At 41.5% G+C, this 27,409-nt stretch overlaps 2 protein-coding genes across 4 annotated transcripts; one reads left to right on the forward strand and one right to left on the reverse strand.

Moving 5' to 3' along the window:
* The first annotated feature begins 644 nt into the window (after nucleotides 1–644).
* On the forward strand, nucleotides 645–6,754 carry LOC132261846 (cGMP-dependent protein kinase 1). Of its 2 annotated transcripts, none has more exons than XM_059760858.1 (4): nucleotides 645–1,814; nucleotides 2,160–2,243; nucleotides 3,147–4,485; nucleotides 5,149–6,754. In XM_059760858.1, the coding sequence occupies exons 1-4, from the start codon at nucleotides 1,752–1,754 to the stop codon at nucleotides 6,102–6,104; spliced, it is 2,442 nt and encodes an 813-aa protein (XP_059616841.1). In that variant the 5' UTR covers nucleotides 645–1,751; the 3' UTR covers nucleotides 6,105–6,754. The 2 variants fall into 2 exon arrangements, with proteins under 2 accessions (XP_059616841.1, XP_059616842.1); XM_059760859.1 differs by having other exon boundaries at nucleotides 2,163–2,243.
* Nucleotides 6,755–9,118: 2,364 nt separating this feature from the next.
* Nucleotides 9,119–21,632, reverse strand: LOC132262798 (uncharacterized). Of its 2 annotated transcripts, none has more exons than XM_059762218.1 (11): nucleotides 21,424–21,632; nucleotides 21,111–21,328; nucleotides 20,130–20,302; nucleotides 18,968–19,030; nucleotides 18,763–18,897; nucleotides 18,566–18,695; nucleotides 13,917–14,050; nucleotides 13,244–13,388; nucleotides 11,882–12,141; nucleotides 10,744–10,960; nucleotides 9,119–9,843 (listed from the first exon to the last, which is right to left on the reverse strand). In XM_059762218.1, the coding sequence occupies exons 1-11, from the start codon at nucleotides 21,485–21,487 to the stop codon at nucleotides 9,385–9,387; spliced, it is 1,998 nt and encodes a 665-aa protein (XP_059618201.1). In that variant the 5' UTR covers nucleotides 21,488–21,632; the 3' UTR covers nucleotides 9,119–9,384. The 2 variants fall into 2 exon arrangements, with proteins under 2 accessions (XP_059618201.1, XP_059618202.1); XM_059762219.1 differs by lacking the exon at nucleotides 21,424–21,632 and adding an exon at nucleotides 20,427–20,581 and having other exon boundaries at nucleotides 21,111–21,146.
* Nucleotides 21,633–27,409: the final 5,777 nt, after the last annotated feature.

Here is a 27,409-nt window from a genome sequence, read left to right on the forward strand (position 1 = left end):
CCGCTTTATTTGCATAGCCGCGATGTCCTTGCCAAAGGAGCGCCCAATCGCTGGAATTTTCACTGTTTTTTCACCACTCACCAACGACGAGCCATTGGCCACGAGGAGACCATCAACTGTGGGGAAATTTAATTAAAAAAGAAGAAACTTTTACTGCCGCGACGATCTTGCCTTGCAAGAATTACACACATTTTCACTGTATTTAAAAACTTTATATTGTCACTCTCTGGGAAGTGTTGGGAGACTTTTTCGCGCAAATATGGTCAAATAGAGGCGAGACTTTTCCGACAAAGCAACTTAAAATAAGTACAAATTTAATTGGAAAGCTTTTTTGGTGAACTCAGCTCGAAATAATCGATACAACAATGTATATTGTGTGATAATTACAAAAGTTCTTTTTTTATCGCGTGGGTTAAATAGCAATTTCTGTTGAGTAAATTCCACATAGAAATTATGTTTGAACAACTGGTGGAATGTCACTTATTTGGACACATAAATGTGTGTGGAAATAGTAAACTGTTAATGTACAAAAAGAAAAACAATTTAGAGAAATGATATTGTGTACACAATTTTGCTGTGCTTTGTAAGGTTGTTGATAAAATACATTGGAAATTGTTTGGTTGCCACAAAATTAGTGTAGCATAAAATTGAAAATAATTTCATTACTCCATAATTCATCATTTTACCACTAACATTAATCAAAAAGCGCATTAAATAAATTAATAGAATCATTAGGTTTACCGTGAGTTAATTTGTAGTGTAATGAATTGAATTTTTCACACGCTTCTGAATGGAAAAAAAACATCGCTCAGGGGAAATGGCAATGAAAAATTGCAGTGTGGGATTTCCTCATGAGTTGATCACAAGAGAGATTGAGAGAGAGAGGAAGTTCGTCTCCTTGGGATTAAACACCGTTTCCGCTTGATTCACTCCCATCGCAGTGCAATCTCGTGACACATATCTTGCGTTTGCTTTTCTTCAAAAAGAAAAAAAATTTCACAATGACCTAAACAGAATTGCTTTTATCTCCACGCTCGACGCATTATCAGACACCTTAAAAGTTTTCATGCTCTTGTGTGTGCGATAAGATCAGAATTCGGTGCAGAAAAGACTCGCTCAAGACTTGCGGGTATTGTCAATTGAGCATATTCGTGGGCGTGTGTGCGACGAGAGGCACTGCCGACGGTGTGTGTGAGTGGAAGTGAGATGCGCTGAGATCTCTAGAACACTTTTAATTAACGTAAAATGAAGACAGGTGTAAATTGATATAGCACTTGCAATGGTCGGGCTTTGAGCGTACACAGAACGGAGTCACGAATTGAGTGGCTGTCGAGAGTGCTCCGTGAAAGCATCTCGGGTCTTTTGGTGTGCTCAGGGGTGAATCTTCCTCTGCTTCCCTATCGGATTACGTGCGGCTGATCCACATGCGGCTCCCTGGGGATGTATTGACATAGACGCAGAGATACCCTTCGAATGTGTGATACGATATTTATATATTTTCAAAGTGATAAAAAGAAGAAGAATAAGTATCGGAGGCGATAAGAAGGCGACACAGTCACCTGCAGGTTGGGTGGAAAACACGAAAGACATTCACTTCTCGGCGTCAATTGGAAAAGAGCGGTGTATTTTCACCTCACAGTGACTTATAGACGGTGTTTCGTGAGGGATTTCCCAGTGCGAAGTGCGGCGCTTCAGACATTTGATATTATATAGTGACATTCCCGGCTTGTCTTTTTTTCCATTGGTGAAAAATGCCATGTTTCTTTCGATTCAAGAGCTCCAAAGGATATGATCTGCCCCAGGTGAATCCCCAGGTGAGAGTCTGTCAATTGCCAAATATCGGGATGGAATTCAGTGCGCGCCTTCGAGTGGAAATGAAATTATCTCCATTTATCTCAATAGACGTGTAATCGCTGGCCAGGGTCTTATCAAAAGAGACCACTTCCATTGAACGGTAGATTATATCCTGATAACATATTAATGAATAATAAAATTCAATTCAATATATTGACTTTTGTAATCAACATTGTGTTTGGCATTCCGATGTCAATTCAACCTTGTATAGTTTTTCCTGCTCTATCGCGCGCGCGATTGGCAATGTTGGAGGAATGTCTTGTGCTTAATGTAGCATTTCTTCCTTTCTTTCTCTTTTCAATTAGCAGCAAAATGGCAATCGTGAGAAGCCAATTGAACGAATTAAATCCTTTCTACCGTCACAAAACCCCATTCTGCCACCCGAACAGGTGAGTATTTAATGTCTTGTGCAGTATTTCACTCTCAAAATGAATTCTCTCCCAATTTGTAGCTAGAAAAGACATTTCTTGCCACTGGATTGAAAATACCGTGAATTCTTTTTGCACCTGAATCTTCCAAGAGAAATCTTAAAGAAAAAGCAGTACAATATGATGTTTTTCTTTGCCATTATAATCGCTGTGTGCTGACGTGAGAGAATTTTCGCTGACATCTAAAAAGGCACCTTCCTTTTGGAACTAATTAAATTTTAAAGTAAAGAACTTTTGAGTCAAAGTCACTCGAGTAATTAATTCAATGTCAATGATGTCAATACAAGACAGTGACGAAGATTTTTATTGAATGCTGTAATGTTTACGCGCCTCACAAGAGATTCCAATTCAACACGGCGTATGGAAAATGATACAAATTAAATATTTTCCCCCCTGAATTGAGTGCGCGAAGTGTGTGTTATTCAGAGGTGTTTTCTGTATATTGTTCACACCAGTTGTAATTGCTTTTTTATCAGCCTCTCTGATGGTGTTTTCTGGGGAGAAAAGATGAAAAGATTGATTTGATCGCATTCTGCGAAATGTCGACACTTCTTGAAGTGCGCAAGCATGACAAAAGAAATGTTATATCAATTTGATAAGGGCATTTTATGGCTTTATCTGAGGTTCCCAGAATCTGAGTAGAGAAACCTTAAATCACACTCACTTTAGATGGATTTCCAGAGCACATAGTGTTCATTACGGCTCCTTCGGGAGCGATAAATCCTCGCCCATTCGTCACCCCGTGAAGGCATTGTTTGGCATGTGCTATTTGGAAAGGAGCAATAAAACTAACTTGAACTTGAACGCAGCAAATAAGGTCATAAAACACTTAATACCCCCTTTTATCGCGACACTTCGTTGCAGCCGCAGGCCAGCAGCAGCCGAGATGACCGCAACCGGCATAACTTGACCACAATTATGGTGAATGGCGTGACAGCGGAGCGCGATGAGGCGAAGAGGAGCCCGGAGGAGGACAAACCGCCAATGCCCCCGCTCGCGGTGTCTCCGCAGATCACGGCCAAGACCAAACACCCCAAGAGGCCTGTGACGTCAATTAAGAAGCACGCCCCGACGCCGCCGCGCAACGAGCTGCGGGTGGAGGATTCGGGGGTGAAAGTTGGGGGTGAAGCACCTGAGAGACACGTCGTCTCGCTTCAGGTGAGTGATGCGACGCAGAGCGAAGGGAGTGTCGCAGAGAGCAAGAGCGAGGCGCCCGCTGGGACGCCGGAGATTCCCATGAACGGGGACCGGTCGTCCACCTCCACCACGGGCACTGAGGGACAGTCGACGGGGCGGAAGAGTTCACAGAAGTCCAGCGAAGGGGTGAAGCCCAAGGCGAAGAAGCGCTCGGGCGTGGACGGAGGCAAGTTTGAGCTGAAGGATGTGCAAATTGAGCCCTACCCGAAGGACCAGAAGACCCTGGACACCCTCAAGGAGGCCGTAATGGCTAATGACTTTCTGAAGAACATTATGGATACGGAGCGATTAGACCTGATTGTCAATTGCATGGTGCCGGGCAGCTCGAAGGAGGGCACATTTATCATCACCGAGGGCGACATTGGCTTCTACCTCTACATTTCCGGCGAGGGCGCTTACGAGGTGCTGAAGGGCGGCAAGGCGATCAGCTCCTTCGGCACGGGAGTGGTGTTCGGCGAGCTGGCGATCCTGTACAAGGCCAAGAGGTTCGCCTCCATTCGCGCCACGACAGACGTCCAGTACTGGATGCTGGACCGCCAAGTGTTCCAGAAGATCATGATAGAGACTGGGCGGAAGGAGCAGGACGACAATATGCGCTTCCTCAGCTCAGTGTCCATCTTCCGTGACACTTCGAAGCCGATTCTGCACAAGATATCGGATCTGCTCCGCCGCGAGTTCTACAAGACGGGCTCATACATCATCCAGCAGGGCGAGAGAGGTGATAAATTCTACATCATTCGGGGCGGAACAGTGACCGTGACGAAGAGGGACGCCGAGGGGCGCTCAGTGAAGGTGGGCGTCCTCAAGAGGGGCGACTACTTTGGCGAGAAAGCCCTGCTCACCGAGGAGAGACGCCTCGCGAGCATCATCGCCAATGATCCGGGCACAGAGTGTCTGGCGCTGGACAAGGACTCCTTCCTCAATTACATCGGACCCGTGGAGAGTCTGCAGAAGACCTCCCAAGTCACGGAGCCCATCATACCGGCGACAACAGTGGTGAAGACAGGTGAGAAACCCGTGCACAATGATATGAATGATATGCGTTCTGTCACAGGGAAATTCTGATGTAAAAATTCTATCGGGAGATTTTTTTCCGTCTATTGTGCTCTATTCAAACACTTCCGGCCATTCGGAGGGGAGAAAAGGAGCACTTTAAACATTTCGGAAGCGATGTGAGAGCACTTTCGAAACTTTTTGCTCTCCGGGGGGGAGTCGTGACAATGTGGGCGGGCAGTGGATGAAAAGGAAAGTTACTTTATGGATTCTCTGAATCACACTATGTGTTGGAGCCAATTGATGATTTTGAGGAATTAATAGGAGTGCGAGGAAACTTCTCACTGGAGTAATTCTTTTCTGCATTTTCCAAGTTTCACAATTGTGGAGGAAGAAAAAATGTATAACGACTCTCGCCCTTTACATGAGCAAAAATCAACATGTACTCTTTGCTAAAGAAAACGAAGTTGCAGAAGAATTATGTCTTCCCGGATAGTTTTATGCAATTTCTTCATATCTGGGTTAAAAGTTGCGGGGAGAACAGTGAATTCTAATTGTGGAGCATTTGCAGCAAAAAGCACATCTCTCTCGCTCGCAGAGTGGTTGTCTTCTGTGTGAAAAATGATTGTCACTTAAGTCCTATTTCATATTTCTCTCGACCTTTTCTCTCCCTCAGAGTTCAGCCACATCAGGCTGGATGAGCTGGAGCTGGTGGGAACGCTGGGAGTTGGCGGATTCGGGCGTGTGGAGTTGGTTCAGTATCGCAATAAGGAGAGCTTTGCCCTCAAGTATCTCAAGAAAATCGATATGGTGCAGCAGCAGCAGCAGGAGCACGTCTACAATGAGAAGAACATCATGGCACAGTGCAATTGTGAATTCATCATCAAGCTCTTCGCCACGTTTAAGGACAACAAGTACCTCTACTTCCTCATGGAGCCCTGCCTGGGTGGCGACATTTGGGGATTGCTGCAGAAGCACCGTCGATTCGACGAGAAGGTCAGCAGATTCTTCACGGCGTGCGTCGTGGCGGCCTTTGAGTACCTGCACACGCGAAACATCGTGTACAGAGACCTGAAGCCGGAGAATTTGATGCTAGACTCTAAGGGTTATGTTAAGTTAATTGACTTCGGCTTCGCCAAGATCCTCGGTCACGCGCAGAAGACGTGGACTTTCGCCGGAACGCCCGAGTACGTGGCGCCGGAGATCATCCTGAACAAGGGACACGACAGAGCCGTGGATTACTGGGCGTTGGGCATCTTCATCCACGAGCTGCTCGTGGGGAAGCCACCGTTCCGGGCGAAGGACCACCTGAAGACTTACACACTGATCCTGCGCGGCATCGAATCCGTGGACATGTCGAGCCACATCCCGAAGAAGGCCCAGGACGTGATCAAGAAGCTCTGCCGCCAAATGCCGCTGGCCAGGCTGGGCTATCAGAAGCAGGGCATCGCGGACATCAAGAGCCACGCCTGGTTCGCGAAGTTCGACTGGGAGAAGCTGCGCAACAAGGCCATGGTGGCGCCGCTGATCCAGCCCGTGCGCAACGTGACGGATCTGACCAACTTCGACGACTGCCCGTCGGATCGCGATGAGCCGCAGGATGAGACGTCCGGCTGGGACAGAGACTTCTAATCTTGATCCCCCCTGCAGTCATTCCGAGGCATGCGTTGCTGATAAGGCGCGCTCGCGTGTGAATGCTCTTTTACATCATTGATTCCCTTATCGATATAGCAAATTAGTATTTAATCAATGGCATTATGTATCTATATGGATTTGATACAATGACGCAATCACACAAGCTTGTTTTGTAAAACACCCATGGATTTGTCAATTTGCAAAGATTGTGTGCCATAAGAGGAAAATTCCCATCGCCATCAAGATGGCGGACATTTGCCGGGCGCTGAAAATCCCATAAAAATGAGTAAATGATGTGCGACTGAATCAAGAGAAGTGCGAGTGTTTATTGGACTGAATTAAATGAACATGAATCATTCCCATTAGACTCCGTGTTTTGGCATTAAGTGTTTTATTTTCAATCGACGTCAAGCCTAATTGGAAATCAATAATGTCCGATAAGGCAAAACGATTTGATCGATTTATATTAAGCTTTTCAACTTGTGGATTAGCATCGACTGGGTTAACTTTACCAGTTAGCAATATGATATTTTTATCCGCAAAAATTTTGAGTTTCTTCTATTGATTTTTCTGTCTCATTTTATATTCACTCCCAGTGAAATTCGAGAAAAGTGCCCCAAAAGGATTCGTGTATGGTGTTTGGAATATGGCATATTCCTATACAATACGGTGAAAAATGCAGAGATTTGTAAAATGTTGATAAAATTGAGAAATCCGATATGAATTCTCATGCGAAGATGTGAAACTCCTTTTGCCAATATCCATCTTTGTCATATACTTTTAACACCGCACTTTTTCATCACACACCTCTTCACGATTCTAATGCTCTCACGTCATATGGAAAAGTTTTCAACCACGACATGATGTCATAATACGTACGAGGACACAAAATATAGAAAATTCATAATAAATGGGACGATTGTTGTACGTGTTTGCCGTTGCTGAAGGATCAGGTGTAAAATGCGGGTGAATATGTAAATTTCTCCTCAAGTGATTGTGTACTGCGAAATGGAAAATCTGTGTTAAATCTCCCCAAAAAGCCTCCCAATATGATGAAATCATGCATTGCATGTCAATAGCTTGCCACTATATTTGCCTCCTAACGCGCGGAAAATGCGAAAATGATATAAAAATAGGGGAGTGAATGCGAAAAGTGCTCAATAACCACATTTTCATTCAATAACTTACTTCTCTACACCGTTCTTTTCTCCTCTCCATACGTTCTTGCCTTTTGAGAAAGTCGGAGTTATTCCAGCGAAACAATCATCCTGAGCAATCAGCTCCGGAATTAGTCCACAATGGCTATTTAGCTCACACACGAACTCTGGCGCCCTCACTTAGGTAGATATGTTATAGTGCGGCTCTTAATCTTAATAGTCCCCAAAGGAGCTCTCGCATCCGGGCGGAAGATGCAGAAGCCCGCAGCCATTAAAAAGTCCGGGTCGGAGGTAATGACAGTGGATATCTATGTACATAATCTAAAGAGTTGAACTTTAAGCTCGGGCCTTGCGTCCAACTTAATCGTTGCGAAATGTTGATTCTTGTTAACAATAAGAAGTGTGTGTCGAGGGATTGTTGTCCTGCATGGGGAGAAGTTAAACAAAACTCTGTGTGTGTGTGTGTGTGTGTGGGAGATTTAGGGCCAATAATGTGGTACATAGTTTGGGGAAATGCATTGAATTCATGTGCTGAGCTTCGGCATGTTTTTCCAGCCCTCACACTTTCGATGTAATTTGCCATGCATTGAATTTATTGAGATTTATCCGCCCACACTCTCAAAACTAACGCCTTCGTTTGCTATTTACCACCCGAATCGCCCTGAAATCACTCTGCTTGACTAATAGATGGGCCATGTTTTGTTGGTCATCGAATGCAAGGCGGCTTTCGGAACATTCTGCTTATGTTTTGTTCGACATTGCAAGGCTGGTGTGTTGTTGTGTGTCTTGTTGTGCCACGAAGTGGGCTTTCCGGACAGTTAAGTTGAGAAAAATTCCACTAAACGCTTTGATTAAGCAAACGCAGGATTGCGCGCTAAGTAAATTTGAGACACATTGTTGTTCCTTGCAAGATGCAACGCTTTAAGAGTGTGCACAAAACCAATTAAAACTCTTCAACTTCTTTAAAGTTTTCTGCGACTTGTCGGAAAGGGTTTTCCTTATGACACTTCAAACGTCGTGCACTTGTATTCATGAGAAGTAATTGTTACTGCAAATATCTCAAGTGTGTGATGAGGAAAGTTTCACGTAAAATGTTGATGGAGTTGAGGTTCCAATAGAATTTTCGATTGCGATATTTGCATTTGCTATCAGTGTAATATCGTTGCACAGGATCCCATTTAATGGGTGAAAGTCATCGAGGCAGGAGCGCTCCAAAGCGCCAGTGTGCAACTTTAGTTTCGATTTGTGGTATTCGCTCACGGAGAGAACTTTGTCCCATTTCGGAAACTTGAGTCTCGCTCCTTTTGGCAATGCGCTGAGGAAAGTTGGGTCTGTCGTGCACAGTTTCGCTATGATATCCAACATGATACACTATGTCTTGAATTTTTTATCAAAGTGTGCTGAGTTGCAAAGTCTTTCTCGTCTAATATTTTCCGGTGTAGTCTTGGAGATAAACACTAATAGGCACGTTGTTAATTTTGCAAGGGCTTTTCCGCTCAGCGCGACGGGGCGGAATACAGCGGAAATTTTTCACTGGGAAGAAGTTACGAAGGCGGTTTTCCTTCAGGTGAACTCTAGACTAATTTGTAAAACTCACTTAAGTGAATAATACAACTTCCCAAGTGGCAAAATATTCCCGGAAAAACATGTCGGAAAACATTCATTATTTTGAGAAGCAGGTGTGTCGAAAATGATTTGTGTTGAATCAAACGATGATGAAAGTGTGATTGAGAAAGTTTTTAATTACAAATAATAGAGCAATTCCCACTCAAATTGGGGAATTTTAAACTTCAAAACGAGTAAAAGTTTAACATTTTAAATTAATAAGGAAAAAACAGAGCTTGCTATTCTTGCTAAAACAATGTTTTATGTTCACGCTTAAAAATTTTAAACCTTTGCCACTTGAAGCCTTACCTATGTGACTCAGAATAGCAAAGACTGTTTGATAACACATTTTTAACATTCCTTGTTTAAGTGAGAATCGCTCAGTAACATGTGTTGGAGAACTATAAATTGTGAGACAAATTTATCAATTTGATCTTATAGAAATTGCCACTTTTTCTTATTGGGAGTCGATAAACTCCTGATACTCTGGTTACAAGTATTTCAATAAATTCCCATCACTCGGTGTTCTTCGTGAGCCTGGTGTTCTCCTCGCCATGGCCTCCAGACGCCTGGCTGAATCTGTGCGGAGCATTCGCGATGCTGCTGAGAACATGTCGCACGCCGGGCATGTTTCGCTCCGTCCACGACGCCGTGCGGTTGCCTTCCGGAATCGTGGGCATCGAGCCGGCTAGTGGGTCGCCGCCGATGGTGGTGGTGCTGGGCGGAGCCGCGCTGGGGCGCCTCAGCGAGTCTCCGCGCGTGGAGCGCGACAGCGAGCGCAGGCGGTTGAGTCTGAAGGAGCCGCGTGACTGCGGACTGGCGCTGCGGTCCAGCAGCGACGTGACTAATTTATCCAGCGTCACGAGGTCCGTCTGGCCAATTGTCTTGGATCCGCTCACGCCGGCCGCGACACTTCCGCTGCCGCTGCTCGCAGTGGGAGTCGCGCCCGCGGGGAGTGCCAGACTGTGCGGAAGCTGCAATAAAAATAAATTGTTAGCGGCGAAAAAGGACCGGATATTCTTGGCTGAGCCCTTTCTTCATCTTGCCCGGAGATTAAATTATATTTCATGGGTAGAAGGAAGTGGAAATTTATGCAGACATCGGCCAAAATTACACTATTCCCTCCTATATATGTGTCTCCCCATAAAACTCAACCGAATCGCCTTCTTGCAGTATTCAGAAGCATAAGCAAGTGTATTTTTATGCTCTGCCTCGGAATTGAATTGTATCTCTCACATTGAGAGTTGCTTTCTTGGCTCTTTTCGAATTCAACTGTGGTGGCTTTGAGTCAGGTAGACGGCCAGAATGCAGTAAGTTGAATGATCTACTCTACTGCCGGCGATGAAAACATCAAAAATTCCACTTCAAAGTGGGTATAATATCACTTTCCCACAAACCCCAAAAGCTTCTCAAGAGCTCAGCAAAGCTTACCAGACTTTCAACTGGTTTCCACACACACACATTTTCCCAACTCTTGAGAAATTAATATGACTTTAATTGGAGCAGTGCTTGTGCTGGGAAATACTTCTGGTGGTGTAGTGAAGGCATTCTGAACTTTTGAACCAAACTAATGAATTCCTTGTCCAGTTTGAGAGACACACACATGGCAGGTCCGGAGAATGACGCTGTTTTCGCATTTTCCACTCCTAATTTATTAAGTGCACTTTCCTGTTCTTCCGCCAATGCCAGCCGAGCAACAAGGCTAGGAGAATATTATTTTTGGAATGTCTCTCAAACAGACGCTGTGAAAGGACTTTGTGGCAGGAAAAAAGTTGTGTGAGGCCGGGAAAAAAATTTTCTCAGGCGATCCAGTGGGGAAAAAAACAACTTCTTCGAGTGGGTGGTGATGGAGGGAGAAAAAAGGGACGATTTACCTCGTCTGCTGCATTGCTGGAGTAGCTCATCCTCTTCACTTTCCTGAATGTGTCATCGTCGACGGCTTCCTTGAGCGCCCGCTCCAGGACTGTTCCAAGTTTCTTGTTTGTCGGCTCAGTCATCTCTTCGTAAGTTGAATTTATTTCCGTGGCATTTTTCCGTCGAATTGTCGAGCGATTTGTTTTTCTCACCGTGCGTATATCAGTCTCCCAGAATCTGGAGGATAATTCACATTTAAATGCGGAGTTGTTTGTATATGGAAAAGTTTACTTTGCATATCTTTCTGGTTGTCGCATAAGAAGCACACTTTCCTCTCATCTCCCTATTATCAGATGCTGGAGGGATTTGGGCAGAGAGAGAGAGTGGAAAAGTGTCTGGTATTTATGCAACAACACATTATGGAGAGCTCGGAAAATATCCACTGGACTATTCTAAAGCTCATCAGCAGGGGTGTGTAAAATAGGACAACGGTGTGGGTGGCGCAGAGCTTAGATGGCAGAAGAAGGAAGTCAAGGAATATATTCCCAAAATCGCCTTATCCCAGGCATTTGGCTTGGGTGGCAGTCGCCTTTTCTTTCAGACCATCCTCGTCCCTTGTGTGGCAAAAGGTCATAGATGGACAGGAAATTGTATCTTCTGATCTCTCAGCGTTATCTAATGCTCTTGGAATTTAAATACATAATTTTTCCCTTTGGTCAGCATCTCGCTGTTCACCCAATTTAGGCCCCATTTCGTGTGGCTTTGATTTTCCAACATCAATTCACCCCCACTGAATGGCGGTGAATCGCTAGAAATCATCTCCTTAAGTGTAATTTAATTGGAAATCCTCAAGACGTCTAAAGCGAGATCTTGCGATATTGGGCGATGTTTTATGTGCAAATGCGGAAGATTTTTGGGGCTCAAGTGTGTTTTTGTTATGGAGAAGCGACACGAAGGGATGGTTTGAAGGGAAATTAAAAATTCCCAACACTTCTCCGTCAGTTTCATCCCCAGGATTGTGGCCAAAGTCTCTGAGTGAGAGAGTGAGGAGATGTTTGGGCATCTGAATCGGAATTGTGCACCGAGTATTGATCCAGAGAGCTCAAATATGCATGAGAAAGATGATCTTGTAGATGTAAAGTGTGTCAGTCGACTCACCGTCTCAAATCAGGACTGGAGGTGTATGGTGAGGCGACTTCTTTGATTTTCAGCACGATGATGGCCGTGATAAAGATGCATATCACGTTTACGACGGTTAGCAGACACGAAACTATGCCATTTACAAAGAATTCAGTTGGTATATAGTCCGTATAAATGGGCACGTAGCTGGAGTTTCCGGTATAGGGTTCACCCTTCAAGTGTGGCATTTTGACATCGTCGTAAATCAGCCAGATACACGCCAATGCCCAGAAGAGACCCTGCAATAATTTATTTATATTTCCATAGTCGAGCTGAAAGTATTATTCCGCGCTGTGCGCCTCTGGGCTCGTCCTGTGTCTGGAGGAGGTTGAATTTTGCACATTTTCGGCCAACATTCCACGCGGGATATAAATTTCACGTGGATTTCATACCCGTGCACGTGGAGATTCTAATGGAAGCTCAACTGCTGGTATTAAGTGCATGTCAAAAGATAAATGAGATGTGCCTCGATAGCTTCAATTGGGAAATTCGGAGGGAAACGGATGGCTGTCGCACTGAAAATCGGATATTGAACACGCGTTCGGCCCCATTTCACTGATCAACGTGAAAACACTTGTAGTGTGTATAGCACTTATTTTAATTAATTATAGAGCGACTCTGCTGGCGCAATCAGAGTTGCAGTGCATGCAGACGCTAGCCAAGGGGGAGATATTAGGGTAAGAAGTGGTGTACAACTCAGCAAAAGTGTAAGGAAGTGGAAGTGTTGAAGAAATTGCAATAATTTGGATCGTTATTTTGAATTTCTACTCATTATTTAACTCTTGATCGTCTTGACATATTTTTCTAGGAAAAAATTTTCATTTCTTAAATGAATTATGTGGATAAACTTCATGAAATTAGCACTTCTGGAAAATTAATGGTAAAAAAACAGGCCAAAATCAAACATAACCTCCAATTTTCATACTTAACAGCTGTGATTTTGAGCTAGAAAGATTCTAATTGAGCAACATAAAGTACAGTCAATGATATTGAAGGATCTCAGAAGGAACAAAATCATAAAAAGTGATCTTTAGAGGTTAGAAAGTTTATCAGTTAGATTTTAGTCAGATTTCAGTTGATTTTTAGGTTATTTTCAGGATGATAACGTAAAAATTTGCATCAGAATATGCAGAATTAATGATTTTATTCAATTCGGACTCTTCTCGGAAGTGGTGTACAGATGTTGGGCCATGTTGGTGGGCCTGAATCTTTGCTCGGTTCAAATCACTAGTCATACTGTTGGGCATTTCCTGATTTTTGCGCCTGTTTCGCCCTGTGTTTGTCACTAGATTGATATTTTGCGCGCCAGCGGTGAAGGGAAGCAAATGTTTGGACACTCACGCAATTGACCACCGGCGGAAGCAGGGACGCCGAAATTGCGACACCAATTAGCGGGCCAGCAGAGCCCTGCAGGAGAGCCACAGCAACGCCAGTTCCGGACGTCAGGGCCCAGAGAACGCCCATCCAGAGCGAGCGCGCATTTCCCCTGTGGAGACGCCATTAAAATATCGATAGGTAATTATGAAGTTATCAATCAGGCTGAGTGCATTTCGCGGTGATGCTGTGCTGAATGATTTTCGGGGGGGGAGCTTAGATTGGGCTAAATGAGAATGGCAGAGCGGAACAATGCATGCTTAAAGAAGCATTGTTTCGAATTTACAGCACTTCCACTTCATTAAGCGCGTGTAATACAATAGGAAGAGTGTGCCAAACTTGTTCAATTCTTCAATGTTGTGGAAATTATGAAAGCACTTTACATTCATGCATTACAATGCTGTGGCAAAAAGGGAGTCGATATCCAGGAAAATCATGTTTAAATTGATACTCAATATTGGACATCAAACGGAGTTTACCTGGATATCGAGCCTAAATGGCATCATTTCGTGTAGGTTGAAAATTGAATTTTATAAATGACCTGAGATGGGTTTTATGTGGAATTTGCACAACAAAAAAGACTCTGCCAGACATAAGAGAATTATGCGGAGAAATGGACTGGCGAATTGCGAGTACTTACCGGCCTTTCATCTCCTCTGTGGGCCAATCACCAAAACCCCACGGCATTTCCGTTGTGCCGAGAATCAGGCCAAATATGAATCCGAACAGCAACGAGAGGAACATCCCAACAGCCAGTGTTACGAAACCAACTTTCTGCGATGGGATAAAAATTTTTTACACACACACACACACATCATATTCCATTTCAAAAAGACTCTTTTTTTTCCCGCCCATGCCTGGAAAACAATATTGATTCATGACTGACAGGCAGAGAGCCTGGGAGAGAGAGTGTGGTGAATTCTTCATTAAATTAAAATCCATCCTATGAGGCTTGAAAGCGCGCTTTTGTTGTGCCTTTATTTTGGGCGCGTTCGCATGTCGGCATGAGTGGAACTTTTGTTCCCACGATAGTGTCTGCATGCCGCTCAAATGGTACGAGAGCATGGCTTAATGCGGGGTGTGGGGGTGGGGGTGGCGAGGGGGGTGTGATATGTAAAAGACGGAAAAGTGAGAGAGGCTGCCGGGAAAATTCCTATTACATAATCATCAGGCCTGGGTGCACGGCTTTGCCGTATTGTGTGTGTAATTGGCAAGAGGTTGGCGAAATTTTGGCATTTAGAAAACCACTTCTTTTGGGGTGCTAATTAAAATTTCACGTAACATGAATGCAGAATGTAAACACACATTCATCTATATTTCACCAACATGTTGGTATATGCGATAAACACATATTATGAATTAATTCGATATATTTTCTCCCAGGATCTACACTCAATCTCCTTCCCATACAATACCATCTTTAATAATTCATGCACCAGACACAATCTCCGCCCACAATATTTTGCATTTTCACTCTCGAGTTTAGCGTCTGCAGAGGACTTATAAAATATTTTGTATACCCATGCATAGAATTATTTTATTACTCCCTCTCACTCTCCACTCAAATGATTTTCAAAGCAATTTGGGTTGTTTGCACTTGCATTACATGAGTCAAGTTGGATAATAATTTTAGCACAGTATATCAAGTGGGGAATCCTTGCCAAGGACTGTCTCTTGCATCAAAAGATAATTTTGCAAAATTTCCTAAGAGAAAAGTTACTGCAGAATGCGAAGTGACACACAATCTCAACCTTGCCGTAATTATTGAAATACACACCATTAAAAAAATCCTCATCAAGAGCCCTTATATTTGTGTGATGAAACACTTAAAAAACATCTGCAAATCTGTGGTTATTAAATTAATTCCTGCGTGTTTTCTTTCTTCTACTACAGATGAAATTATGTTACAGCGAAAAAAGCTCCCGCATGTATGTGGCATTATTAGATAAGTAAATTGAGTATTGAGGCAAGTAACATTTAAAATTAAGCGAAATCCAAGGGGGAGATAGTATGAGCAGAAGTTCTTGAGAAGTTGAAGTGTTTAAAAACTTGCAAACTTTCTTTCCTGAGTGCTTCTTTTGCTGGCAAAATTACCCGTTCCTTCGGATTTCTTTTGATTTTTGCGTAGAAACAAGAATAAAATTCCATTTTCTAAGTTATGTAACGCATCAAAGACAAATTCTTATGCTCAAGTCGGGAAGATTGCTAGTCATTGGCAAAATTAAGTATTTGCATGCAACAAACATTGTTATTCTAAGACTTTGATGCCAAGAAACACTGCAAATTGTGCTAAGATCAAACATAACCTCAAAAAAGTAAGTGGGATTGGAAAATGTCCACTTAGAATCCTCTTCTTTCACTCACTAGCAAATCCTAACATGATTTTACGAACTAGAAAGCTTCCAAACGGAGTCTTTGGAGATTAACATTGCAGTTTTAAGCCTTTGATGCCAAGAAACACTGCAAATTGTGCTAAGATCAAACATAACCTCAAAAAACTTATGTGGGCTTGGAAAAAATTCATCTAGAAACCTTTCATTCCGTCAATTTTCAAATTATAACAGATGATATTGTGATCTAGGAAGCTTCCAAACGGAGTCTTTGAAGATATCTTTGTGAAATTTTGAGGTTATGATCGAAAAGATGTCCAAAACAGCGATTTTAACCGGATTCTTACAGAAATATTAGATGAAAACCTAAAAGATTTATGATAATTTCAGAATTTGTGTACAAGCAGTCTAAAACCACCTCAATTAATGTGGTGTACAGATTAGGAGGCATATCTTCCCCTTGGCGAAATCTTTCTGGTGGCAAATTCTTAGCGCACATTATTCCGTATTCAAAGCACATCCTGCTGAGTGGTGTGAACCATGCCAGAGACTTCTACGTGTGTTCTAATGGAATCATACAAAATTATGCTGCACATCCACGATGATATTGTGTGAAAGTGGAAGATTCATTTAGCACGAGACTTTTGCTTTTAATTGATTTAAATTCCCGCGTCATGGCTCGCCGCACATGGCGCTGATGACTTGGAGTGCGCTGGGGAGATTTTTTGCGACTCTCCCGCCGCCCCCCGTCGACATTTTCACAATGTCTATGCGAATGAAGTGACTATAAGCTTGCACAATGAATATTCTGGGCATAGAAAATTCGAAGTGCAGTGCATTTAGGGAATTTCATCCCGCCCGTAGTGGATGAAACAGTCTGCATGTGTGGCTCGAGCAAAATATATAACACGCCAGTTCACGCCCCGAATATGTTCTCAGGGTGGAACTCGTGTGGCAATCTGCATGAGGAGAGCTTCCTTTGCCACATACATATTTATATGTGGAGCAATATATCAACATTCAGCTATTATAATACATCCTTTCCCCCCCCCATTCTCCCTCTCAGAACAGCGCCAACGCCAATGTAGATAAAGTGCATTTTAAATTCCTCCAAGACGTTAATTTATTATTTGTTTCTTCATGTGACCATTGCATGCAAAGAGCGACGAGAATTATTATTATAAATTGTTGCCAAACTTCCCCAGGAATGATGTATCGTCTCAGTTACACTGGCAATTCAATCTTACTTATTCATTTCATATACACTTTTTCGCACAACATTCTCTTGCTCTTTTATCACTGCGAATGCGCCAAATTCTATTGCATGCGAGATTAAATTTGACTATATATATTTTGGAGGAAAAATTTAAAACTTTCACACCTCAGGAAAATTTCCCAACCATCATTCGTGCTGTGATTTATTGAGCAGAAAAGACTTCTCTGTGTGTGTGTGTATATTTGTCGGAAAGTGCAGAACAAGAGATTTCATAAAATACAGCGCTCTTATTACTTTTTCACCTCGCTTCGGGAAGTTTGCTTTTGAGTGTGAAAACTAAAATGATTTTCAGATTTATCAGAGTTGAGAAGCACACCATTAGCAAAGTCATGGAGAAGTGAAAATATCCCGCTAAAGTATTAATTTGTGCAGAAATCCACACTTGTGTCACTGAGAGACAGACAATGACTTTTCCTGATTTCACGAGTAAATAAATGAAGATCAAGTGCTGGAATTGAATGTCCATTTGACTTTTCCCCATGAGAAGAGTGGCTCTGATTGACATTTTCACCAATTGAGGAATTGGAAAACTCAAAACTTTCTCCGGAATATAGTTTTAATAAAATTCTCCGCAGCTCTCCAAAAGCTCTCCATCATCGGGGAAAGTTGAACTCTTCATTGCCAAGTAATTACTCTATGTTTCAATAAAAGATTTGAGAACTGATAAAATGACAATTTATGATTTAATAATATGTCGCAGATGAAGTTTCCGACCGAAAATTCACTCCATAATCAAATTTGGAGACTTTTTTACGATCACATCGCATGTAACATACCCCAGTTATTTATTAATGAAAAGCCCCCTTGAGATTTTCTGTGCTATTTCTCAAACATTTTTCCAACCCATTAAAAATTATTACCACAGATTTTTTACGATATTCTTCCCCCCACACGATTTGTTTTTCCTTCTCCCTCTTGCTCGCGCCGTCTTACCACGTGTGCTTATTTCTTCTTAAAGTTAAGCCTCTTCATCAAAAGCTTATAACATTCGCCCGTCTTGTGGGATTCGCCCTCCTTGTTGCTCGTGTTATACATCAAAATATACATTAAAAAGGAAAGCAACAGAGAGACAGAGAACATTTCAGGGGCGACCATTGAATCCACCCAAATCTCTAAGACGGCAATCACAGAACAACGTCTTATGCCAAATATCGCGAGAAATTGCCATAACTCAGAGAAACTTTTTAATGTCATGCTTTTCGGAGAGAATTTCTTTTAGATTATATTCAATTTGTGTAATGAATTGCGTAAAGAATTTCCTGCGGGGTGAGAAATAATGCGTAATGTGGAAAATTGTCCATGTAACACTTTTCAAATTCTCTTAATTGGTGTAAAGATTTTCTATTGAGTGCTTCTATTGTGTTCCTTAAAGATTCCATCAATGCGAAGTCTTATCGTTGAATTGCATAACATGAAAATGTTCAGAAGATTTCCGCATTGTGAAAATAGAGTGAAGAATTGCCTCGAGTGTTGCTTTGTTTCTGACTATTAAATAAACTGAGAAGAACAAGACAAGAAACAACTTGTGCATCTATATATTCTCTAACTCTATAAGCTTCTCTATAATCGGTTCTACTCTGGATCAAAGTGAGTGCAGGCTAAAACCCAATTTGGGGTGTTAGTGCATCCGGAAAACATGTCATTTCGCCAGATGTTGGTAAACTATGCATGAAAATAACTCACCATGAGCTCATAATCGGAAATGATGGCGCCAAACGTGATTGACATAACAGGTCCCATGAGTGGTGAGACCAGCATAGCCGCAGTTATGTTGGGTGCATTATTCTCCACGAGTCCCAGCGCGGCCAAGGAGCTGTAAAATGGCACGAAAAGGGTGAACAAAGTGCAATTTTGCGTGCTTCAACTCGATTATTTCTTACTCAGCTGTGACAATTAGGAGGAGATAGTCAAAGGACAGAGATCCTCCGGCTCTGACACCGTCGACAACTTGCTTAACAGTTAATTTGGAGCGTATTGAGTCAACAAAGGTGTCCCACTTGGATTGCTCCTCTTCGCTGCGAGGAGACAAAGAATAGAGGGTGAACTTCACACCTCAAAGACAAATCAGTCTTAATTGTTTCTCACCTCAGCTCCTCTTCGGCGAACACGTCTTTTGTGGCATCGAAAGTCACTGAGCACGGAACGACACTGAAAATCCGCCAGAGATAAGGGGGAAATATTAATGGATTTTCCTTGACCACTTTCTCTATTGTTCTTGCATATTTTAATGTATATTGAAGCCCGCTGGGAAAATGTGGGAATATCTTTGTTCATTAGTTGAGAACACCTAATTCACGACCCAGAAAATGTTTAGAATTTTCGTGAAAGTCTTCAACTTTGGGGATTTGCATAAATTTCACCCATTAAGCTCAATATGTGAAGGCCGAGAGGGTGGAAAATAGGGGATGATTTTGTGAAAAGTTTGGAGTCTTCGGGCCATAGTTTCCGTAATGAATTTAATATCAAAAACAGTTCAAGTGAGTAGTTCATAAAGTTTTTCAATGGGTTAGGAAAAGTGTGTGGAAGGGAAGAAAATACTTTTAATCTTCACTGATGACGATTGACTGCATGTGATTTTTGCACGTGGAGCTTTTGGTGAGTTTAGCACGCTTTCGGGGGATATCTCAGTTGGTCGATTAGCATGAATTGGTCCAGAATTGGAGTGAAACGGAAGGGTCATGATTGACGGTTACGATTGAGTCGTCCCAAGCGTGATAAAAGTTCCGAGTAGTGAAATTTCCGTAATGGGATATCTTGGAATATTCAATGAGCCTCTCCCGATGGCAAATTGGGGGTCTGGGAATGTGGTGAGAATTGTCCACAATCACCAATTTATCTGACTATTTAATCACTCCATCCGAGCTCGTGTCCATCGAGGGTGTGTGGGTGGTCTTTTGTATTCCGGGGGGCGGAAGCGAGTGTGTTGATTTTATGATTATCTGACCTATTTACGGATCATATTCCTGGTGGGGGGAGTGGGAATGCCGAAAGCCCCGAAAGCTCAGTGGGCATTCTCGAAAATCTCAAGAGGTCCTCTTTCCGAATGAAAAATCACTGGTTATCGAGGACATGACAAGAAATTCCAAAGCTAATACGGGGCTAGAGATTCTCCCCCACATGATGGTATACCTTCATGTGCCCTCATTTCATCAGCCATTTCGCCAAGGGAGAGAGCAGTTAAAAGAGAGTGAGAGAGAGGGGAGATAAATGTGCTCTACATTTTTAACATTTTATTTATCTGCCGCACCTGACATTGGACTCCAGTTTAATTCCAATTCCCAACTCCGTGAGACAATGAAGCATAGTCTCGCAGGGATCGCCGGACGCGGAGGGAAAGATGACTTGGTGAAAGTGGCCCTTTTTATCAACGCTCCACACGACATGCTCAATCTCGAGCTTCTTCAGCAACTCCTCCAGGACCTGTTGAATCAATATAAAGTTCCAACAATATAAGATTATTTTCCGTGAAATTAATCATCGCACGATAAAGTAAATCCGACCACCAGGAGTAGCGTGCAATGTCCCAAGGATTCTCGCCACTCACCGTGACAATGAAAAGTCTCGCCCGCTCTTTTCTTATTAGCCTGACAAATTTCACCAACATAAAAGTCCTATTAAAGCCGAGGGTGTATGGAAAGCACGGTAAAGCGAAGAGTTTCATGCTCACCAAATTGACCTATCACCATATCTGAAGATGCTCTGAAATGGTCCAATTTCTTATGCTTTCCATGAAATATTGGTGTGACGAAAGTGGTTTTACAGAGACATCATGCGAAAATGATTCGGAAAGTAAATTCAAATATGATATTTTTGTTGCTTCCAGCAAAAAAGCCCTACATTGAACCTAAAAAAAATATTTTAAATTGTGGATAATAGAGAATGCTTCAACGCCGAATGGGACATAAAAATCAATCACAATTGAGTTAAATGAGTTAAACGGAGTATTTAATGGAGTGGAGTGTGTTTAAAATGGCCTAAATTGCTATGCTAATTTCTACAAATTTGTCCTGGGCATCCATTTAATTTGGCTATGGATCCTCTGGTGAGGTGGTATTAAAAGTAATTTATATTGGTAGTTTTTCATCACACCACCTAATGCTGGACGGCATTTTGGGGCGGATTAATGGACGAAACTGATTCATTGATGTAGAAATATGAGTGTCGATAAGCTATTTCCGGGAGTATTTAGGCATGAAAGGAAGGAAGGGTGAGAAAAAGCCACTTTCACCTTCTCCATTGGCACTTTAACATTTTCCGGAACTGGAGGAGTCCGGGATTTGGCTCTGTGTCTCGGCGACGCGGCATTCTTGTCACGTAGCTCCAGTTCAAGTCTCAAGAAACCAGGTGAATTCGTGTTGATGCCGCCGGAGGTGTTTTGCTTGGCGGGGCTAATGTTGAAGTTATTGCTCGGAGGTGGCAATATTTCATTATTGCCATAATTTCCACCTGGCGAATAATTAAAAGGGCTCATTTTCGGGGCTCAGCGAGGAGATTATATTCTTTGCGTTGGGCAAATACAGTTGGAAGAGCAGTGTAATTACCATTTAATATCTCCCTCTCGTAATTGGCCGTTGGAATGCACACAACGAACACAACCCCGGGCATTTTCCACTACACAGCGAACCGACACCACCCCCAGGACGAAAAATAGTCAAAGTTTGGGGGTTATTGCGAGATACGAGCGTGTATATAGTCGCAGCTTCTCAATCGCTTTCCACCCTCACGGGCACGTTCGAGTCCATCGAGATGCCTTGCAGTAACTGATGCTGTGTGACGATCTGGAGGTGCTTCTCGAGGTGATTGTGGACAAAAACTTGCTAATGCTCTCCACGATACTGACGCTGTTCCGGAATGGCAATTAGCAAATGCATCCCACATTTGCTGCGCGCAAATGTGGGCTAAATTTACACCCAAATATCAACCCATTAGCAAATTCTCATGGTGCTCCATTTGACTGAGATTATCGTGGGATATCATCGCTGACATTGTCATTGGGATGAAAGGCAATCGATCTGGTGTTCTATGCTGAATTTCACAGCAAAGAGATGCTGTGATTCGATGTGGATCCTTTTCTTCTAGGATTCGCCGAAAATTTGCTCTCGCATGCAATATTCATCTTGATAACAATGACAAGCTGTGTGGAAAGGGGGAGATAATGCGGCTAAACTGTGTACATCACTTCCACAATTTCTGTGAAGAATCACAGACAATTCTAGAACATCATAATAATCTCAAATTTAATAATTTTAAAGACTCTGAAGACTTACAGAGAAACAGTATTTAAGAAATATTTGAAGTCCACTTGCTCTTTTAAACATAACCTAGAAATTACCTTCAGATATCTGAAAGAATCATTGAAAGAAGATTATTCAGAAACTTTTAAAGGCATCACTGGGGAATATTATTCTGTGATAAGTCGAGAATGAACTGAAATTTTCTATTTTAGAGTAGAAAATCATTCAAACAGCGCTAAAAATGAATAATTTTGTATCCTGAAACAATATTTTAGAGGTTATTATCAATCTTAGCATATAATTAACACAATTTAACATTGAAAGCTTGTGATCTGCATTAGATTCATCTTCAGATTGATCTTCAGATTGAAGAATGAATGATTTTGGAGGTTGTTTAGTGGCAAAGTTAGCCTTAAATTCATAACATAACCTAGAAAGATGGAAAAAGTCGTTTTTCTCCAAGTTTTGCGTTAATTTCTTTTGAAAGTCGCTTTTGAACGCACCATATTGATGATATTGAAACACTTCCACGGAGTTGTACACTACTTCTAACCATAATATCTCCCCCTTGCTGTGCGTCTCAATGAGAATGGCATGACGGAAGGTGAGGGGGTGCTTAGAGAAAAATTAACCTCAATTTATCATTTCCAGCCATTTAATTAATTGTTATCCCCCTTCATCCGAACAAGTGGCGCAATTCCCATCGCCTGAGCTGACCTCAACTGACTACAGCGTATATCATTTGAAATTGTTTTAATATTTATGAAGTCATATAAGTGAAAACAAGATTGGAATCCTGCAGCGATACAGAGAATTTTGCAGATACATATACAGTCTGTATACTTATGGGTACAACAATCTACTGCTCCGTGTTATATTCTCAAGACAGCCACTGGAGTTGAAGAGAGGAAGCTGAGGAACTCCGGGAAATAACCCCCTCTTCGGCGCATGCAACTTGTTTTCTCTTCATCTAATAAACTTCATACATTTTGGATCACACAATTCGGTAAAATAAGCTTTGTAGTACGATCTCTTAGATTATTTTATACACCTCTTCCATACACAACTGGCACAAAGGGAAATTTTCGAGAGTCCAATTTACAATATCCAATTATGTATAAAATATTCCGAGGAAATTTCTTCACATTCTTTCTACACTTTTCACAATTCGTTGCCGTGCCGGGGATGATACATCAGTTGAGAATATATGCAATCATCCCCAAGAGTACACATTTATTATATACCCAAGTTATTCGCTCTCTTCTGTGTCATTCAATAAGCTTCGCACCTTTATCTCTGGATGTGTGTTGTATGTGAATTATTCTATAGCACTGAAGCATTATGCTTATTAGGTCCTTTCAATGTGGAAACATTAAATCTGAATCTAATATCACAATTACTCACGAGGCTTTGTCTTGGAGATAAAGACACAGCAGCAATGTGAGCAAAAGCATGCGAATATCGCTCACATAACCTGCAAATATGACTGGAAGCGTAATATTCATATTTCCAGAGCGCTTAATCACTATTATAGTGTTTCATTCAATCATCCAACAGCACCATTCTCTGTGGAACAATTAAGAATTTTCCGTGGAACTTCGGTGCTTGCCTTTGGCTTTGAGCGATGCTGAAATGTGAGTTCAAAAGGTTTTCGCTCCTGTGGAAGCAATAGAGGACTCTCTTTATTGGTTTACATATCCGTCCTTTGTGAAATGAGAAGTTATATTGCTTGAAAACTTCATGAATTTCTCGGAAATTCACGGATCATTTTCCATCGATTTTCAAAACTTTTAGCCAATTTATTTACAATTACAGTCAGAGACCTAAATACAAAATTATTTATACCATTCTATCAAGCCACGTATAATGAGTATATCTTCATTAGAGATAATGATGTTTTCCAAACGAGAATTCTTGTATTTCCAATCAATTACGCAAATAACGAATATGAACTCTTATGAGGTATCGTTTTGCTAATGATTTCGTTAATTATAGAGGCCCATGCTTTACATATCATTTAGAAAACAAAGCCAAATAGGAATAATTGGAGAAAAAAATTCAGAAAGTCCGGATTTTGTGCCAAAATCGTATGAATTTTATCTCATGGCTTTACAAAAATACATTAAATATAGTCAATAATGTCTAATTAATTATGTATAAGTGGATAAAATTAAACATTTTACTCTTTCTCTCTGTGTTTTTCAATTTCACAGAAGCCTTTTCCCATTGAAGTTGGTGTACAATGTTTGTGTCACTTGAGAAATTTAGAGTAATGCATTTACTACACTCTATTAGTAATTGCCACTCTCTCTCCAAAGTGTATTTGCAATTCGACAAGCCTTTGCAACATATCCAATTTTGCATCATGCATTATCAATGATGCTAATTGCAGCCAAAGAACCGCCAATTCAGCATGCAAGTTATGGTTTCGAATGGAGTGCAATAATTCAAACAATTAAGAAGTTAAATATTTAAGAGTCTAAATGGAATTTTGCAATTATTTGCACTCTCCCGTGATGTGATAATGGAAGTGGGCAAGAATCATTTTATTCACCTTTTCCATCTGTTTTCCAATGATTTTGCGGACGACGGAGTAAAGTTTTGGCAATAAGGTGAGTTTGAATAAGACTCGGCTGGTGGGAATTTTGAAATTTTAATGAATTTTCCAGACTTTATCCGCCAAGCCAACTTCTGGGGAAGCTGCGGATTTTAGCTGGAATACTAATTTAATTATGAGGAGAACAAAAACAATGGGTGCTTAAAGATTTTCCACAGAATCATGAATATGTGATAATATTTCCCAAACGTGTTGTTTGCACATTGTATTTATTTATGAACCTTATAAATTGTTGGCAAATTTTATGTTTGGATATTTATTTATTACATTAAAAGTTGCGCTTTTTTGATGAAAACACGTGTAAAAGGTATGGATTGGAAAGTAAAAAATACTTCCCCTGCTTTATTTATGTACTCTAGTAGTGTTTGGCGTGGGTCAGAGTGAAATTAAAACTCACTCGGAATACTTATTTTTCACCAAAGAGAGAGAGAGTGCAAAACTTTCTTAAGAATTCAAAGCATATCCTGGGAGTTTTCTCATTCTAGGGAAATATCGCCGGGAAGAGGATTAGGGTTGACGAGGGTGAGAGAAAGTTCAAAAGCATGTTAACATTTCACTGAACTATTTCGCCAAGGATGTACACCAAGGGGAAAAAAATCAAGTTGCGGAAAAGCGGGAAAGTGGCTGAAACAGAGAAGACACGTCTGTGGAAGGACGAAATCCACTCGTGGCATTTCATTATCACTGGCGGAGGAAAGAAACAGTTGGCAGTGTTCATAAATCTCGGCATTATGTGGCAAGTTGATTTGGAATTACCTTTAGGTATCAGTAGAACATGCTCGAGATGAGTTAATTCACTTGACAAATGTACAAAGCCCTGTTAATATTTCATGTTAATTGCCACCCTCGGGCGATATTCTTCCAACTTTGCGTCATCATGTCGTGTCATATTTATAGCCCAACACATAATTATTTTGAATTATTGGCCAACATGTAATGATAAAAGAAAACCAATAAATTTCCCCACGGGCGGGGGGGAAAAAAAGCGACTATATGTGAAATAATCATAAACTCACACAATAACATGTATGAAATATCTACAAAGTTTCAGGCTATCTTTTACCATAGTGAGAATGTCTCTTTTTCATACTGAGAAGGTGCAATATTCACATCACTTATGCATTTAATTACAAAGTTTCCCATTGAAATTGTGGTGAATAGAAGTGGTGGTGAGAATTTTGAGGTTTCACCGCACCAATAAACTTCTGTAACTATAACAAATTCAACCATGAATGATGGAATTTCTTGTATAGCAAAATCTCTCCACTTCTTCAACTGACATTCATTGCATGTGTGAGAAAAATCAGATTTGCGATAATTGCCTGAGGAATTGCTTTGGGAAAGTCTGTGGTTCAACTTTTCTATGCCATCTGGAAGTTGAGTTTCTCACGTGTGATTGAACCTTAAAGTTGAAACACCTTCAGTGATCTATTCTGAGGACTTTCAGCAAACTCACTGTGAGTCTGACAAATTAGGAAAGCAGAGCAGGAAAAGAACATCAACTGAAAAATGTTCTACAAATCAAGATTTTTTAACAGAGAAAACTACAAAATTTTCTGCACAACTTTTCACTGAATTCGCTCAGTGAAGTAACATTATGTACATCGCGCTGATTTATGTTAACACCCCAAGCAACACGGCAGCCTTTCGCATTTATTCACCAAAGTCTTGAACTACTACAAAAAGAAGCCCAAAAATTGGTCGGTTCTGGGTTATGGAGCATACATTTGTCGGTCATTTAGATTACTCATACGACTCGATTCCGACCAGGAAGTTGACACTCGGGCTCTGTTCGGCACCACTCTTTGCCGAAATGTGACTTTAGAACCATTTTAAGTCATGCATTTTCGATAAATGGCAAATTGCGTAAAATCGCACATTTAAACACTTGTAAATATGCACGATTGTAGAGAATATTTTTCTGCAACCAAATATTGTCATCCAATCTCCAAAAATGAAGGTTTTTCCAGCATTTTTCCGGACTGACCGAGGAATTAGAGTTTTGATCATGCCAATCAATTTGATAATTCATAAAATTATCCGCAAACTCGATAAATCGATGCCAAAGTAATTAATTGCAAAAATTTTCATGTGATCTTCCTCGAAATGCGTAAGGGTCAAGACTATTATTTCGCAGTCATCCGACTACCTATTTTCAACCACAGCCGCGACTCGAAAATGTACTACATTAACTGTCACATTCTCCGGTCTGGTCATCTGGTGTCACTTGGGTACATTCCATATGTGCTTAAGATTGTCGTGTTTCACATAAACAGTTGTAAGTGAATTTATATTCATAAATTTCCACCCCTATGTTATGCTAGTTCTCACGATGACATTACAAAGGAGCGCTGCCAGCGCAGGCTCTCGTCCTGTTGTTATTATTTTAGTTAGAGCAGTGTAAATTGGTGCTGAAACTATGTACTCTCTCTCTGTTGTAGTTACTATTTGTTTGCCCAAGTGAGGGTTGTGAGGTGAATGGTGAGCATTTCACAGGTCCGCCGCTGTCGCTGGGTTAGTTGATGTTTAAGTGGATGCGGTCTAAGTTTCTGAATAACTTCCCCAGGGAGAGTAACTGTGAGAGAATACTTTGCATAATCAACAACTCATTTGCCTAAGCAACTGCTTAGAATCCGCTGAATGCCGGCGATGTCTTTCTGCATGGGCATTGCAAAG

Source organism: Phlebotomus argentipes, unplaced genomic scaffold, assembly GCF_947086385.1.
Source record: "Phlebotomus argentipes unplaced genomic scaffold, Phlebotomus argentipes genome assembly contig_15, whole genome shotgun sequence".
NCBI lineage: Eukaryota > Metazoa > Arthropoda > Insecta > Diptera > Psychodidae > Phlebotomus > Phlebotomus argentipes.

Coding starts and splice junctions, on each gene's coding strand:
- LOC132262798 (XM_059762218.1), bottom strand. CDS start 21,487: ATGCCCGGGGTTGTGTTCGTTGTGTGCATTCCAACGGCCAATTACGAG. Junction 18,898..18,967: donor TTCGCCGAAGAGGAGCTGAG/GTGAGAAACAAT, acceptor GTCTCCTCGCAG/CGAAGAGGAGCAATCCAAGT. Junction 18,696..18,762: donor CTCCTAATTGTCACAGCTGA/GTAAGAAATAAT, acceptor GCCATTTTACAG/CTCCTTGGCCGCGCTGGGAC.
- LOC132261846 (XM_059760858.1), top strand. CDS start 1,752: ATGCCATGTTTCTTTCGATTCAAGAGCTCCAAAGGATATGATCTGCCC. Junction 2,244..3,146: donor CCATTCTGCCACCCGAACAG/GTGAGTATTTAA, acceptor ACTTCGTTGCAG/CCGCAGGCCAGCAGCAGCCG. Junction 4,486..5,148: donor GACAACAGTGGTGAAGACAG/GTGAGAAACCCG, acceptor TCTCTCCCTCAG/AGTTCAGCCACATCAGGCTG.